Raw genomic sequence first — 16,505 nt, 5'->3', positions numbered from 1 at the left:
AAAGATATCAACTCATTTTCAGGGTGTATAGTAATCTACACGTGTACCTGAAACTGACCGGCTGAATTTAATGAAACTCAGAGGTGGAGGAGAGGCAAAGGGACAGGTCATTAACTTTTGGATCAGGTCTGAATCCCTTTGTTTATGTGCTATTGTTATGGGGGTTTTTTGTTGTCTTTTCTACCTTTTCGCTTTGAATTACAAACATACTTTACTGTGTTGCAACAGTGAACCATGAATTATGCCTAATAGACCTAGAACAAGATTCCAAGTTATCCTCAGGCACATGCTGTTTGACAGCTGAGCAACCACAGCAAACAAGCCGGCTGTGGACAAACATTCTGCTATCAGTGATATTTGGACAATGTTTGTCGCTGGCTTATCAAATACTACAGTCCTGGTACTGATCTCTGTGCAGAAGAACAGATGTTATCTTTGGGAGGAAAGAGCAGTTTTTATTTCACCTAAATCAGCTTCAAATGGAAGTTGGGAACAACTGTAGTTCAGGAGGTAGAGCAGGTAGTCTACTGAGGCTAACCCTAACACCCCACCAACCACCACCTTGGACATAAATGATTGAAATCCTCAGTATCTGTCATTGATGAAGGAAATTGTACAAGTATGACAACCAGATACATTAAAAATGCCAGTATATAATATACAGTGGGGCAAAAAAGTATTTAGTCAGCCACCGATTGTGCAAGTTCCCCCACTTAAAATGATGACAGAGGTCAGTAATTTGCACCAGAGGTACACTTCAACTGTGAGAGACAGAATGTGAAAAAAAAATCCATGAATTCACATGGTAGGATTTGTAAAGAATTTATTCGTAAATCAGGGTGGAAAATAAGTATTTGGTCACCTCAAACAAGGAAAATCTCTGGCTCTCACAGACCTGTAACGTCTTCTGTAAGACGCTGTTCTGTCCCCCACTCGTTACCTGTATGAATGGCACCTGTTTGAACTCATCTGTATAAAAGACACCTGTCCACAGCCTCAAACAGTCAGACTCCAAACTCCGCCATGGCCAAGACCAAAGAGCTTTCGAAGAACACCAGGAAAAGTATTGTAGACCTGCACCAGACTGGGAAGAGTGAATCTACAATAGGCAAGCAGCTTGGTGTGAAAAAATCAACTGTGGGAGCAATCATCAGAAAATGGAAGACATACAAGACCACTGATAATCTCCCTCGATCTGGGGCTCCACGCAAGATCTCATCCCGTGGGGTCAAAATGATCATGAGAACGGTGAGCAAAGATCCCAGAACCACACGGGGGGACCTGGTGAATGACCTGCAGAGAGCTGGGACCAAAGTAACAAAGGTCACCATCAGTAACACACTACAACGGCAGGGAATCAAATCCCGCAGTGCCAGACGTGTTCCGCTGCTGAAGCCAGTGCATGTCCAGGCCCGTCTGAAGTTTGCCAGAGAGCACATGGATGATACAGCAGAGGATTGGGAGAATGTCATGTGGTCAGATGAAACCAAAGTAGAACTTTTTGGTATAAACTCAACTCGTCGTGTTTGGAGGAAGAAGAATACTGAGTTGCATCCCAAGAACACCATACCTACTGTGAAGCATGGGGGTGGAAACATCATGCTATGGGGCTGTTTTTCTGCCAAGGGGACAGGACGACTGATCCGTGTTAAGGACAGAATGAATGGGGCCATGTATCGTGAGATTTTGAGTCAAAACCTCCTTCCATCAGTGAGAACTTTGAAGATGAAACGAGGCTGGGTCTTCCAACATGACAATGATCCAAAACACACCACCCGGGCAACAAAGGAGTGGCTCCGTAAGAAGCATTTGAAAGTCCTGGAGTGGCCTAGCCAGTCTCCAGACCTCAACCCCATAGAAAATCTGTGGCGGGAGTTGAAAGTCCGTGTTGCTCGGCGACAGCCCCAAAACATCACTGCTCTCGAGAAGATCTGCATGGAGGAATGGGCCAAAATACCAGCTACTGTGTGTGCAAACCTGGTAAAGACCTATAGTAAACGTTTGACCTCTGTTATTGCCAACAAAGGTTATGTTACAAAGTATTGAGTTGTATTTTTGTTATTGACCAAATACTTATTTTCCACCCTGATTTACGAATAAATTCTTTACAAATCCTACCATGTGGATTCATGGATTTTTTTTTCACATTCTGTCTCTCACAGTTGAAGTGTACCTCTGGTGCAAATTACTGACCTCTGTCATCATTTTAGGTGGGGGAACTTGCACAATCGGTGGCTGACTAAATACTTTTTTGCCCCACTGTAATGTGGGTTAAGAAAGTAGATAGTAGGTTTTTTCTTACTTCATGTGAACATACCACATCAGGCTCTGAAAACACCATCTGAGAAATCTTGACTTCTCACAACACCAGTCCATCTGCACAAGGATTCGCAATCTTTTTTGGGGGGGTTAATCCTCCTTTTAAATGTAGGTTTCCTTCAGATTCATCTGAGCTCACATGTTCAATTTGCACTGATGACTTTCTCGTCATGTGTTCCTGCAGTGCTGTGTTTATGTACAAATTCATAAGGCTTTGCTTTGCCTGTGTCTTTATGTGAGCATAAAGTATGGACGAGTGATATTTCCTATGTGCAGGCAGCTGAGATGGAATAGTCCCAGAGGGAGGGCAGAAAGCTGAAGCACCAGTCAGAGAGGATCATGGTATCACATCTGTCTGAACATGTCATCGATCCAGGTAATGGAGCTGCTCCGCTTTCCTCTCAACAACCCTCTGTTATTATGCAGCAGCTACAGATGGACTCATTGCAAAAAATGCAAACGATAAAGAAAATAAGAAATGAAAGGCGGGGTATGCTGCTAGCATGTTCAGCGGGGGATAGCTGGTATATCAGAGGAATAAATAAGGAAAATAAAAGTCTGACTCAGGAGTTAAGCAAAGCTCCCCTGGCATGCTTGGCTCGAGGCTAACTGGCACAAGACCTTCCTGTTGGCCGGATGTTTTTTTTATATCCCACATAATGGGGAGCCAAAGAGCTCGACTCTCCTGATCTACTGACACAAACAACTGTTATAGCCAAGCAGCTGAACTTTAACTCTAACAAAAAAAGAAAAAAACATGCACTCTTAGTTGTGAAATGCAAAGAGAGGGAAAACAGAAGATTTGAACGTGTTCATGTTTGAAAACTTTCAAGTGGAAAGTGTTTTGGGTGATCTGGGCAGCAATTTCAATCATCTGTAAGGCATCAGTCACATGAAAGAGAACAAAAAATAAATAAAATCTAAACCTGTGTCGTTTTATAGACTGAAGTCTTCCACTACAAACGAAACTAAGAAACAAACTAAGTGAAGTGCTTTATTACAAATAACAATTCTCATTCTCGTATCTTCTCCTAGTGTCTGTTTTTCACTTTTACTTGTTAGCTTAGTTCAAATTACGTAATTAGTTTAGGGAGGGAGGTTCTGGGTTCTGGCGATTGTGTGGCTGACCCAAGGCTACTTCTTTCTATTTCTTTTTCCCAGATCTCCAGACCTTTGAGTTATTGTTGTAAAGGAGAACGGCATGGTGGTGCAGAGGTTGGTGCTTACATGGGTACAGTCAAAAGGCGACTACGGCATGTTTTCTGTTGTGGCTTTAACAACATATTGTAAGACTGACATGATTCTCACAAGCTTCAGACCTGAGTCACATTAAAAGCTGTGTTTTCTCAGACATTTCAGAACTTTATGTAATGTGATAATAGATGCTTCTGTCCTCTCTGCAGTTTTCTTTATGGACAACTGTTATGATGAACTCTCTTTTATAAGAAAAACACAAATTCAAAGTCAAACAGTCAATATTTACTGCCAAACAAAACAAATGATAAATTAGAACTGTACAATATGGTAATAAACATTACACACACACACACATATCAGTTCAACAAGAGAAACACACAGCGCTGCTTGTGTTTAAATCTCTCTTTTTCTTCAGGCAGACAGTCTGTGTCCTTTAAACCCTAAAAAGTGTGAAAATCTGACTTTTTGGTTTGTGTATTTTTTTTTTTAAAACACAGAGTGTGTTATTATAATTCTTGTTATGACAAAAAGACATTGCTGTTAACATATAAAACGGTCAATCTTAAAAGCTGATATAGAATATAACAAACTTTCTCATAACCTGTCAAATAAATGCGAGTTAGAGGTGTCACGATTACATGTATTGAAAATCCTGATATTTAAAAATGAAATGTAAATATTGTGTCAATGCACAATATGAAAAAACTTTGTTTTGTATGCTTTTGTAGGGTTAAGCATCATAGCATCTCTCGCCATGTCTACGAATTTTGAGTTTAATTAACTGGCCAATAAACAAAGTTAATGAATCTGACTGAAAGCATAAGTACAGATGTTTCTTTTTCAACCACTCATATTACAATATTATAATGATGAAGTTTAAGTCTGATATCGTGACAGCCCTAACATGAATCCTTGGCTCATTGTCTTTAGTGGGTCTTAGAGTTCACAAAAACTGTGACTAAGAACATGACTTCATGCAGTATGTTGTCTCAAATGTAGATTTTCTATTTTAGACATTCACTTTAATTTCTTCTGAAATTAACACACATCAAACTGATAAACATTCTTTGAACTCACAAACCTTCAAATATTCTTCGGTTATCATAAAAACAAAAGCATGCTACAAATGTTAACACCTCAAAGATCACTCTGCAATCAATGAGTCTGCTGCAAAAAGCTTCAGTGGAAAAAAAACATCTTATTCCACAAAGATGAAAGTGTTTGTTCTTAAAAGTGCCCAGTTATGAGTGGGTAGTTACCATTTAATGAGCACTACTGTGCACTGCTGCTGACCTCCCCCCCACACAAACAGGAATGCAAAGCTCTGAAATGTTGAGCTTTGTGTTCATCATCTGACCTACCAAACATCTGCATACGCTGCTTCTGTCAGGTTCTTTATCAAGTAGCGAGCCACAGACATTCAAGATCCACAGCTGATGTTATATGTCAGTGTGTGAGTGGGGGAGGGGAGAGAGAAGGAAATGAGATCACCCCTGGAGGTCAAAGGTTCGGAGGCAGTGACTGGAGCAGCAGTAGGCTACAAAACTCACAGTGGTCCTGAACAGGAGAGGAGAAGGACGTAAGTATGCATGTTAAATCCTTCTTCAGGGGGAAACTAAAAAAGACGGTGTGTTTGCCTGACCTGCGGTGCACTCCTGCCAGGGCGGTGTCACGGAGGGGGAAGAGTTTGGGGTAGATGATCGTGAACATGGCTTGGCTGCATCGGTGACAGTGACCGAGGGGGAACTGCAACAGATCCCGCAGGCTCTTTGGGAGGGTGATGGGAGGCAGCAAGCTGAGCTCTAAAAACAGCAGTAAACAAAAAAGGTGCCGTTAAAGTTTGAAGTTATTAAATTATAACCAGCAGGTGTTTTCTAACTTAAGAGTGAACAGTGTCTGCTCACCTGTTGGGCGGCGGTGGTAGATGCGGTGCAGCGTCCTCATAGCCAGCTCCTCCAGGGGAACAACATGTTCTGTCTCTGAGCCCACCACCTTCACTTCAGCTGGCAGGCCAACCAAGGCTTCACTTAATTCCTCACCCAGCATTTCACCAAGTCCACCCTCCAGCGCTTGAGCAGATAAGCCACATCTGCAGGACAACAACACACACAAACACAAGTATGCAGCCCATTAAGTCTGCAGTTGTATTTAGTAAAGATGCTACAAACCACCTTTATTTTATACAAGACGTATATCAGTATCCTCCCCTCACATGTGCAGATCTTAAGATGATATGTTAAGACAGTTTCACCACTATGCAGAGGATAATACTTACCACCTCGCTCTTGTCCCAACCAGCCACATTCTATATACATTTAGTATTTACACTTTTCCAACAGTCTGTGGGCTAAATACCAGTTAATTTTCTGGCTAACTTATATCCAACATCATGGAATTGCATTTCTTTTTCACTCTGCTTATCAGCAATGACCTTTATCAGTTGTCTTAAACTGTATCTGTTGAGCTGTTGGGATGGTGTATTACCCGCTGCAGCCGATAACTTTGTTGTACAAGTAGGACGGGAGTCCTTTCAGGTCCACGTTGTTGTCAACAAACACAAACTGCATCTCCCGTGATCTGCCCAGATCTGAAACACACAAAGATTTCAACACCACCTCGCTCATTTTATTGTCACCACTAGAGCAAATAACGGAGGGACAGAGAAGAGGATTCACCGACCCAGTGGTAGGAAAGTCAGCCGGTTAGCTGCCATAGAGAGCTGGTTAAGGCGGTGGAGCCAGCAGAGCTGCCGGGGAACGTGGCTCAGCAGGTTGTGGTCCGCTGTCAGATTCTGTAGTGAGAGACAGCGATGCAGTCGGTCCGGTAGAGACATCAGCTGATTCATCGACACGTCAAGCGTCTCCAAGTCCTGCAGATCACCAATCTCTGCAGGTGTCACAAATATGTGAGAGATGTAAATCTCAGATAAAGCTGCAAAACTTTATTATTTGAATGAAAAAAAGAAAAAAGAAAATCCCAGTTTTGTCAAACTTTTATCAGAAATTTGATTTGTATTTGTTGTTCCTCGCTGGATGCCTTAAAACCAAAGGGTTTCCAAACAGCTCAACTAGACATAACATCTTTGTTGACAGGTCTTTTTTTCATCATCTTGGCTAAAGCTGATGTAAGCCCATTATACCCTCCTCTTAGAAGGAGGCAGGAGCCTGTGGGATTTCTAAAGCAAAACGAGAGCATCGCTGCAAAAAGAACAGCAGCACAGTCAAATGATTATATTATTTTCGAACCACAGCTGTAACTGAATATACTCTCTGGTTTTGGTTAAGTATACTTTGATATAGGGCTGGAAGCACTGTTTCTCATCACTACTATTTTTATTTTGCACACACTGTCTCATAGTTAGGATGAAATTCAGTCAACAGAAATTGTGAGACTCGAAAAAGAAATTCTTGGTGTTGTCACTAAGTTCAGGAAACATTCCTGGTAAATCAAGAACCATGGCAAAAAGAAAACAGGCGTTACTGAGAATTTGACTATGGGCACAACAAATAATAATCTAATGGTTTCAAGTTATTGACAAAATCCACGGAAGGTAACTATTTTTATTTATTTTAAAGTATATGAAATTGCACAACCTCCCTTCAGCTTCAGCTACACTACTTACATGCGCCTCGATAATCTGTGTTTAAAAAAAAAATTAAAACAACTTTTCTCTCAGGTAGAGCTCTGCTGCTCTCTGCTGGCAATTAAAATATTTACAAGTCGGGAAAACCAAACACGCTGGGAAAAAAAGCAACAGTTCAAAGTGATTTTATGCCAAACATGAAATATAAGTCTTACTCTTACAGAGAAATTGCTGAAGCAGGTAAAAGCATTACCAATACACGTATGTTGTACATGTTTTGCTCTTTTTTTGTAATATTTCAGAGTAAACGATTTTATTCCACTAGTGTTTTGTTTTGAAGCTTTTATGTAAGACAAGTGACAATCAAGAGTTCAAACATGAATACATTAGCCAATCGTGTTGTTGCACTGACACGAGTACAGAGTAGAATTTTATGACAGTTTCCAGCGGACATCCTCCTTCTCTGTGCTCATAAAGACACAGCTAAGCACAGTTTTTTTTTAAGCTTTTCTTGGTTTTCTATAATGTGAATAAGCACATTTTGTTCAATGATCTCATTTAATTAGGTCCTAATGATATAAAAATGTTGCCAATGCATAGTGTAAGTATAACGTTTGTTGTGGGGGAGGGGCAGGGGTTAAATTCTGGTTTGTATCAGATTTCGCAAACATTAAGCATTCAGTTTGTGCTGCTGCAGTGTATGGTTGGCACAAAATCAGAAGGAACATCTGGACTTGCTCCAAGACAAACCACTGGTCTAGGTAGCTGTACTTAAACCGATGCCCCTGAATAAAGGACTCAGGCTAATATAAGATAATGTAAAATAATTTAAGCCTCTAAAAGGAAATCTAAAAACAAGACAGACAACTGTTGTGTCTTACCTGGAGGAAGGCATTTGAGCTGGTTATTGGACAGTCTCAGGTGCCGCAAAGACCTCAATCTGCCGATCTCTGGACAGAGAACCTGCAGGGCATTATTGCTCAGGTCTAACGACTGCAGTCTGGCCAAGTTTCCAATAGCTGGGAATGAAACCAATCTTAATATTCAAACAAGTGAATTAAACACTGTTATTAATATTATTGTACTGGACAATGTGCTTACCCTCGGGAATAATGACCAAATTGTTTGAGTGCAAATACCTGAAATGTACAAGCAGACAAGTAAGACAATTACAGCTCTGGTGTTTGCTGCTGAAAACACCTAAATGTGAGAGACAGTTAATCTCATTTAGTGATGCAACATCTGGTGGTTAACTTCACTAGAAACCTCTTGATAAACACAAAACACACCATCAATCTCCGACAGCATGTGTCAACTCTCTGTTGTCATCATTTATAAAACAAAACTTAGTTTAGCAAAATACTTACAGTTCAATGAGATTTGGGAGCTTTTGAGCAAGATTGTCAGGCTGATAAAGACAGAGCAAAAGCAGAAGTAGTTAGAAATTTTCTTTGGGTTTCATAAGTGTCTCATATGGTAAAATGAAAATGCACTGTGTGGATACCAGTGTAGTGAGTGAGTTTCTCTTCATGTAAAGTCTCTCCAGAAACTGCAGGCCTTCATCTTTCAGCAGCTCCACGGGGAAAATGTTCAGGTTTTTGTAGTTAAGAAACAGGTTTTTGTGGCGCTCCTGCTTGGCCATGAATATGGTCTCATGAAGTTCGGTTGCCATTGCTAAGGAGACCTCTCGTCCTCCGGTGGAGGAGCCCTGGCAGTGCCTCCTACCTCTATGGCATCACTGGATCCTGACAGACAAACACATGAGCAGACGTCCTGACAGATATTCCAAGCTGCAATGGCGACATGAGGTGGACCCAGACCACATTAACAGGGAGTTTTCGTGTGATGTGCAACTACAGTTAATGGCTCACGGTTGCATAAAGTAGGAACCTGTTAGTTCATTTAATATTAGACAAAATCAGACGCCAAATGACACACAAGAAAACATAATAAGTAGTAATATCTGTTGTTTTAAACTATTAGCATGACAGCTAACAGGCTGCTACTGTCCAATAACATGAAAACTGTAGTTTACCTCAGCTTTGCAGGGCCATTTTAATCCCCTTTAAACCTCACATATACTCATAACCAGCTTAATGCGCCATATACGATGTCAAAGGTAAACTACCCGTTAACTAGCAAATGGTTGCTAAACAACAACAACCAACCACGGCCAGACGTCAAGGCTAACTCCTTCTTCGTCGTCTTCTTCCTGTGGGGAAGTTTTCGGCGGACTAGACGGAGCGAAGGGGCGTTACTGCCCTCTTCAGGTCATTCGTGTATTTCTATTTCCGTTTTCTCGCGAGATGACACAAAAAGAATGGGCTCTATGGAACTGTAGTCCAAACATGTAAATATTTCAGGATAAACATTTTTGTTCTCAAGTTATTAGTACATTGAAGATATAATAGATATAATATATATGAATTGTAGCTTATACCGACTTGTATATGAGGCTGAACACTAAAGAAGGAGAAAAAGACTTTTGAGACTGTTGGTGGAAAAGTATAGAGAAGGTTGCACTGCGTCTTTGTGGATCGAGAGAAAGCATATGATAGGGTGCTAAGACAGAAACAGTGGTACTACACGAGGTTATCAGGAGTGGCAGAGAAGTATGTGAGAGGGTTGCAGTACATAAATGAGGACAGGAAGACAGCTATGAGGTATAGGTGTGAATGAGAGGGACACAGCCGTAATGGTGAAACTGCAAGGAGCAGAGAAAGTGAAAGCTGATGACTTTAAATACTTGGGGTAAACCGTCCAAAGCAATGGTCTGTGCACAAGAAAGGTAAAGGAGAGTGCAGGTAGGGCAGAGTGGATGGAGAGGAATATCAGGGGTGATTTTTTATCAGGGCTGGACTGGGACAAAAAATCGGCAGAGGCATTTTGACTAGAGACCGCCCCACGAGGTATTATAGGAAAAGCCATAAAGCCTTTGAATGAAAAGAAACGCTGTTGTGACAGTAATGTACACTGTCTTGTTGGTATGTATGTATGAATTCTATACATTTTACACCAGATAAAAACTTTGGTTGTAAGATTCAGATAATTATTTATCAAAAGCTAGACATTTTAAATGAGAATAAGAAAGAAAAGTATTTCTTTGTGCCCCCCTTTCCTTGTCCCCTACTGGCTACCCTGGCAAAACCTTGCTAGACCCGCCCCTGCACAGTTACCAGCTGTCAGCTACATAGAAAATGATTTATTTTGTTATTTGTCTCTCAGAAACAGTTCATAACTTTCCTTCAACTCCTTCATGTCACCTAAAAGGTAAACCTGTTTCTCCATCACCTGTTCAGCTCTGATGATTCACTAAGGACATCTCCTGGTTTCATCTTCATGTTTCCCTCTCACCACATATCCAAACAGATATCATGACCAGCAGCTTTTACAGCTGTGGCTCCAGCAAACATCCGCTGAAACTAGAAAGTAATATTAAATAAATTCTAACATCAGCTGATCAAGCTTAAACGTGCTGCTGTTGTTTAGCGCGACATCTGCTGGTTTCCTCTTTCTGGCGCAAAGTGGGTGATAAACAAACAAGAGAGATGAGACTTGCTTCAGAAAAGCCAATCAGCTGATCATTGATCAGTTCCATGATTGAAGTAGCAACAGGAGAGGGAGGGGGGGAGAATGAGAGAAGAAGGGGCAGTTGTGCAGCAAAGACACAGAATAACTCCAGCTTTGTGTCTTTTTTTCCATTCTAGCTGAAGTACAGATCAAATCGCGTCCCTTTTAACCTCAATACGGATACCTCAATACCATTTTCTTCTGTTTGCCTGTGATAAGACTGCTTTGAGAGCCGTTACTCAAGCAAGGAGGAGGATGCATCCAACCTCCTTGGCTGTAATTGGTCCAGCCCAGAGTCAACTGTTACCAATTGGCCAATCCCCCACCTTTCATTGTTTATACCGTTACAAAAACAAACAAGCAAACAAACATTGGCCCATAAAAACAAAAATTCACCATCCAGTCCAGCTGTTCCTCAGAGGGACATATCTGAATTAATACTAATAAATGGGACTGATAAATTCTTACTTTGTGGGTTCCCTTCACACAACTAAAAGAAAGTAATAATAAGTAAAACAGTGCTTTGTAAATCTTGTAGCTTATATGTGGGTGTTAACAGAATTTAAAGTGAAAGTAGTTGCAACACTGTCACAGTGATAATATATACGGAGTATGCAATATTAAGGTGTATATGCAGAGATCTGTACAAAAATTGCAAATTTACAGGTTAGGGGTAATTACAGTTCTATTATGTAGTGTATACCTGTGCAGGGACACAGTCATAGGTGAAGAAGGTGTACAGGAGTGGACTGAGCACACAGCCTTGGGGAGTCCCTGTGCTCACTATCTTTGTACCTGTTGTCCTGATACCAACTCTGACTGACTGGGGTGTCAGTTCAAGAGTGGAGAGCTTTTCCACCAGTCTGCTTGGGATGACGGTGTTGAATGCTGAGCTGTAGTCTATAAACAGCATTTGAACATAGGTGTCCTTATTTTTGAGGTGTGAAAGGGGCTGTGTGGATGGCTGCATTAACTGCGTCCTCAGTAGTACGATTGCGCTGATATGCAAATTGCAGAGGGTCTAATGTATCCGGGATGTCTGCTTTGATATGGGACATGACTATCTTCTCAAAACAGTTCATTACAATTGAAGTGAGTGCGATAGTCATTCAATCAGGTTATGTTGTTTTTCTTGGGGAGGGACACTATAGTGGTAGACATGAAGCATGTGGGCACAGCTGATTGGGTGAGGGACAAGTTGAAAATGTCTGTAAACACCTCAGCCAGCTCTGAAGAGCACACCCTCAAAGTCAGTCACTGTCGCGGGTTAATCCTCAGAACCTTGCATACCTCAGTCGAAGTCACAGTGAGTGAAGAGCTCTGTGCTGCCCCTGCTGGTAGAATCCCTCTGTATCGGTTGGTGTTGAGAGTGTCGAAGCGAGCGTAGAACTCAGCTCATCTGGTAGCGTGTTGCAGCTGGAAATCACTAATGTGTTGCAGGCCCTGCCACATGTGTCAGGAGTCTGAATTGTTGTAGTGTCCTTCCAGCTTCAGACTGTTCTGCCACTTGGCTTCCCTGATGGATCTGCGCAGGTCATATCTGGCCTTTTTGTAGCCCTCTGCGGCACCAGAGGCAAATGCAGTGGAGCGTGCATGCAGCATGGAACGTACCTCAGAGTTCAACCGTGTTTTCTGATTTTGGATATGTTTTGTATCGCTTGGTGGGGACAATATTGTCAATGCATGTGCTGATGCAGCTGGTGACCACTGATGCATATTCCTCTAAATTCACAGAACCGTCCTCTCTTATGGCAGCAGTCTTAAACACACCCCAGTTTGTAGCTTCAGCAGAGAGACGGTGAAATCCTGATCCTAAAACAGGAGAAGGACAGTCTATCTTTCCCAAAATGGATCTATCCCCAAATTACCTGAAAAATCTAGACAAGGCCATTCTCAAGGATCTTTTCAAAACACATAACTGCAAGGAAAAACGTTTGACTTTTAATCTGAGAGAACAGCTTGATAACATTACTGTCCCAACCTTCACCAAACACCTGTTGGCTTTACCAAAAAGACTACTCAGTGTCTCTGAAAACAGGGAAGAGTACAAGGAAGTTGTGAAAAATTTCACTAAAGATCTGGTAATGCACGCTATGGCTGAAGGAAATGAGACGGCAACATGGCATCCAGATACATCTGAGTTTATTATGCAGAGGGTTTCCCATAAGATCTGGAACAAAATTTTGTCCAAAAACTACAAAATGTCCTCAGAGAACATTTAACAACGCAGCCTGACAGTATACAATGAACTCCATGAAAGGTTGCCTTCTCCAGTACTCTTAATGAGGTCAAGCAACTCAGTGATTGACGAAGTAATCGTCAAAACCTTCCAAAAACATGCCAAGTTGAAGAGCCAAAATGTCATCTTTAGGGCTTTCTCATGCCAGCGCTAAAATGTAACTGAAACGCGCATGCGATTATGTGACAAAACTCTTAAATTGGCGTAAAATATTTATTTAAATTGGGCATCTAAATTTAATTTTAAAACCGCCCTCCTTCCCTCATCGCCAGCTGGCCGTGGCAGATGGCCACCCCATTCCAGAGCCTGCTTCTGCCGGAGGTTTCTCTCTTTTAAAAGAGAGTTTTTCCTTCCCACTGTCGCCAAAGTGCTTGCTCATAGGGGGTCGGAGTTTTTGTGTATTAATGTAGGGTTTTGACCTTACAATATAAAGCACCATGAGGGAAGTGTTGTTGTGGTTTGGGAAAACACTGGAGTAGAGCCTCTGCATACAGAGAGCTGTGTGCCTGAGATGGCCATGTTAAACTCACTGACATCACACAGAACCAAGACTAGAAAAAACTGATAAAGAGTCCCTGGCGAAGTCTGTGGTCCCCACATGCTTCAAAAGATCCACCATCATCCCTGTGCCCAAGAACAGCAAACCCTCATCCCTGAACGATTACCGGCCAGTTGCAATGACCTCGGTAGTAATGAAGGTGTTTGAGAGGCTGCTGAAGAACATCATCTCCTCCTCCATCCCAGACACCACAGATCCGCTGCAGTTCGCCTACAGATCCAACAGATCCACAGAGGATGCCATCGCCCACGTCCTACACACCACTCTCAGCCACGTGGACAAGAAACAGGGTAACTATGTGCGAATGCTGTTTGTTGATTACAGTTCAGCGTTTAACACAATAGTGCCCTGCAGACTGTTCACAAAGCTGAGGGATCTGGGACTTAACAGCCGTCTGTGTGCATGGGTGTTGGACTTCCTCACTGGCAGAACTCAGGTGGTGAGGGTGGGCAGGTGCTTCTCCAACAGCATCACCATCAACACAGGAGCACCTCAGGGATGTGTCCTCTCGCCACTGCTCTACTCCCTCTACACTTCAGACTGTGTGGCCACCCATGGCTCCAACACCATTGTGAAGTTTGCTGACGACACAGTGGTGTTGGGTGCCATCTCCAACAACGATGAGGCGGCCTACATGGATGAAGTGAAGAATCTGGCATCGTGGTGCCAGGACAACCACCTCCAGCTGAACGTCGGCAAGACCAAGGAGCTGGTGGTGGACTTCAGAAGGGGTCAGCACAGAGACTACAAGCCCATTATCATCAATGGAGCTCCAGTGGAGAGGGTGCAGTCCTTCAAGTATCTTGGTGTCCACATCTCCTCAGACCTGACATGGGCTGCCCACATTCAGGTCCAGACCAAAAGGCTAGGCAGCGCCTGTATCACCTACGACAACTGAGGAAGTTCAGGGTCTCTCCAAAGATCCTCAGGATTTTCTATACAGGCGCTGTGGAGAGCATCCTCACACAGAACATGACATCGTGGTTTGGGAACAGCTGTGTGAAGGACCAAAAAGCTCTCCAGAGAGTGATCCGTACAGCAGAACGCTGCTGCAGGATTGCTCTCCCCCCGCTTCAGGACACCTACACCAGGAGATGCCGGACTAGAGCAGCGCAGATACTGAAGGACCCGTCCCATCCTGGCAACAAACTGTTCCAACTTCTGCAATCTGGTAGAAGGTTCCGCATCTTCCGGGCAAGGACAGAGAGACTCAAGAGGAGCTTCTATCCCCAAGCCATCCGTGCCCTAAACACACACACCCGCCCTCTCACATCATCTATAATTGACTGAGTCAGGACTCTTCCAGGCACTCTAAACCAAGGCACAATGTACATTTCAATTCCTTTAATTTTAAATATGTTTATATTGTCTATCCTGTAAATAGTCAGATGTCTATTCATATTAATGTACAGAATTCACCTGCTTGCTGCTACTACTGCACATTCACCCAATGTATATACTACATATATATATATATTAGGGGTGCAACGATACACAAAATTCACGGTTCGGTTCGGTTCGATACTTTGGTGTCACGGTTCGATATTTTTTCGATACAAAAAAATGTTCATGCCTTTTTAATTTGTCATTTATTAAAATTATAAATATATATTTTAACTCAAAAGTACAGTTTTTAAATTTAACCCTAACCCTTGTGCGCCTTTTTTATTTTGACAGCGAATGCGCACCTGCGGACCACTTATGTGCAGCCCTGGTTATTTAGCTCGTCATATTGCAGCCACAGAAATTCTTTTGTCCATGAAACCATAAAGCTGCACTTTCTTTTTGCCTTATAGTCTCATTTGTCATAACTTCTCCGTTTTGTGGTAAGCTTTTCTTTGGCTGTCACTTCTTCACCCCGACCTGTCTTATTTGGCTCAGCAGAACTAAAATATATATATTGCTACTTTTACACACGGACTCACATAAGCTCAGCGATTCTCTGCGCGATCAACCTCTCACATGTTTAAGCTGCGGGAGATTTCACTTGTCATGTTTGCATAGTAAGCTAACGATTAATAAGACGATGTCAGAGGAATTGGTGCACAAATTATCATCACTCACAGATCAGTGCTGTCGCTCTCTATACACAGTTCGCACGATTGCAAAGTGAAAGCAAAAAACAAGCGCAAATTCAAACGCAATTTTAATATGTCACATATTGACAGTGGCTCACCGATGCCAATGACATAATTACCCAGCTACATTTCTGAAAGAATGCAAAAGCATTGACATATATTTTTCCTACAATAGCCCGACGGGCAGGGAAGAGATAGATTTTTGTAGCCCGACTGGAAAGATCGCTAGCTCCAGGACGTCGGGCTAGCGATATTGCAAGCCCTGTATCTGATTGAGGAATCACTCATCTTTGGAAAAGAGAGTTTATTACAGAGAAATGTCTCTTTCCAAAATAAAAACTATACTATCCGCTTCTTCTGGGCTATATTCTCAGCAGCATAAGGAGAATCACGTGCTAACAGCTGTCTAAATGACTCGGCTAAAGTTAGTAGCATGCTTGTTGTTTTTGTCTTTGCACTAGGATGATGTCGGTGTAAATGTGCAGTCATATTCGTTGTGTTCCCACTAGTGCTTTCAGGTTAATCTCGTTGAAATGACCTTAACGCCACAACACGGCAAATCTCCGTTAACGAGCTACCGCCGATCGCCCCGTGCATGGGGCTAGACGGCCAACTGTTTTACTTTAGTCCATGACTCGCTTACCTTCAGGGTCATACGTCACATGAAAACCAAAATAATTCCAAACGCCAGATCTGAATGAGGGTGGGGGAGGTGCCCTGCGCTCTTCCTTCTGACTATGCTGTCTGTGTTGAGCGCTCAGTGGATCTGCGCTCGACAGTGCAGCCTAGGCGGAGTAGTCGAACACAGATTCACTGAGCGCTCAACACAGACAGCATCGTCAGAAGGAAAGTTGATAAAATAAATTACAAATGTTGTATTGTTCATACATATGCGTACCGAACCGAAAGCACTGTATCGAACGGTTCAATATCGATACGAATATCGTTGCACCCCTAATA

The 16,505-nt window shown here is 42.4% G+C and overlaps 1 protein-coding gene across 2 annotated transcripts; it reads right to left on the bottom strand.

Moving 5' to 3' along the window:
- Positions 1-3,776: 3,776 nt before the first annotated feature.
- On the bottom strand, positions 3,777-16,305 carry lrrc28 (leucine rich repeat containing 28). 2 transcript variants are annotated; one of them, XM_085245577.1, is made up of 10 exons: positions 16,189-16,305; positions 8,604-8,844; positions 8,467-8,507; positions 8,201-8,238; positions 7,981-8,118; positions 6,196-6,402; positions 6,001-6,103; positions 5,421-5,605; positions 5,159-5,318; positions 3,777-5,073 (listed from the first exon to the last, which is right to left on the bottom strand). In XM_085245577.1, exons 2-10 carry the CDS (start codon positions 8,769-8,771, stop codon positions 5,004-5,006), a joined length of 1,110 nt encoding a protein of 369 aa, XP_085101703.1. In that variant the 5' UTR covers positions 8,772-8,844; positions 16,189-16,305; the 3' UTR covers positions 3,777-5,003. The 2 variants fall into 2 exon arrangements, with proteins under 2 accessions (XP_085101703.1, XP_085101621.1); XM_085245495.1 differs by lacking the exon at positions 16,189-16,305 and adding an exon at positions 9,135-9,335.
- Between the last annotated feature and the right edge of the window lie 200 nt (positions 16,306-16,505).

This window comes from Mchenga conophoros, linkage group LG1 (assembly GCF_057382185.1).
Source record: "Mchenga conophoros isolate Kocher_MC1m ecotype Shallow Benthic linkage group LG1, M_conophoros_male_GT1.1, whole genome shotgun sequence".
NCBI lineage: Eukaryota > Metazoa > Chordata > Actinopteri > Cichliformes > Cichlidae > Mchenga > Mchenga conophoros.
Note: the sequence above shows the minus strand (reverse complement) of the source record. Positions and strands in the feature narration are given on the sequence as shown.

What these genes read in the sequence shown, in the direction of transcription:
- lrrc28 (XM_085245577.1), bottom strand. Translation starts at nt 8,771, where the DNA reads ATGGCAACCGAACTTCATGAGACCATATTCATGGCCAAGCAGGAGCGC. An exon ending in GAAACTCACTCACTACACTG is followed by an intron (nt 8,508 to 8,603) that starts GTATCCACACAG and finishes TGTCTTTATCAG; the next exon opens with CCTGACAATCTTGCTCAAAA. An exon ending in CTGGCAGGAGTGCACCGCAG is followed by an intron (nt 5,074 to 5,158) that starts GTCAGGCAAACA and finishes TCTCCTGTTCAG; the next exon opens with GACCACTGTGAGTTTTGTAG.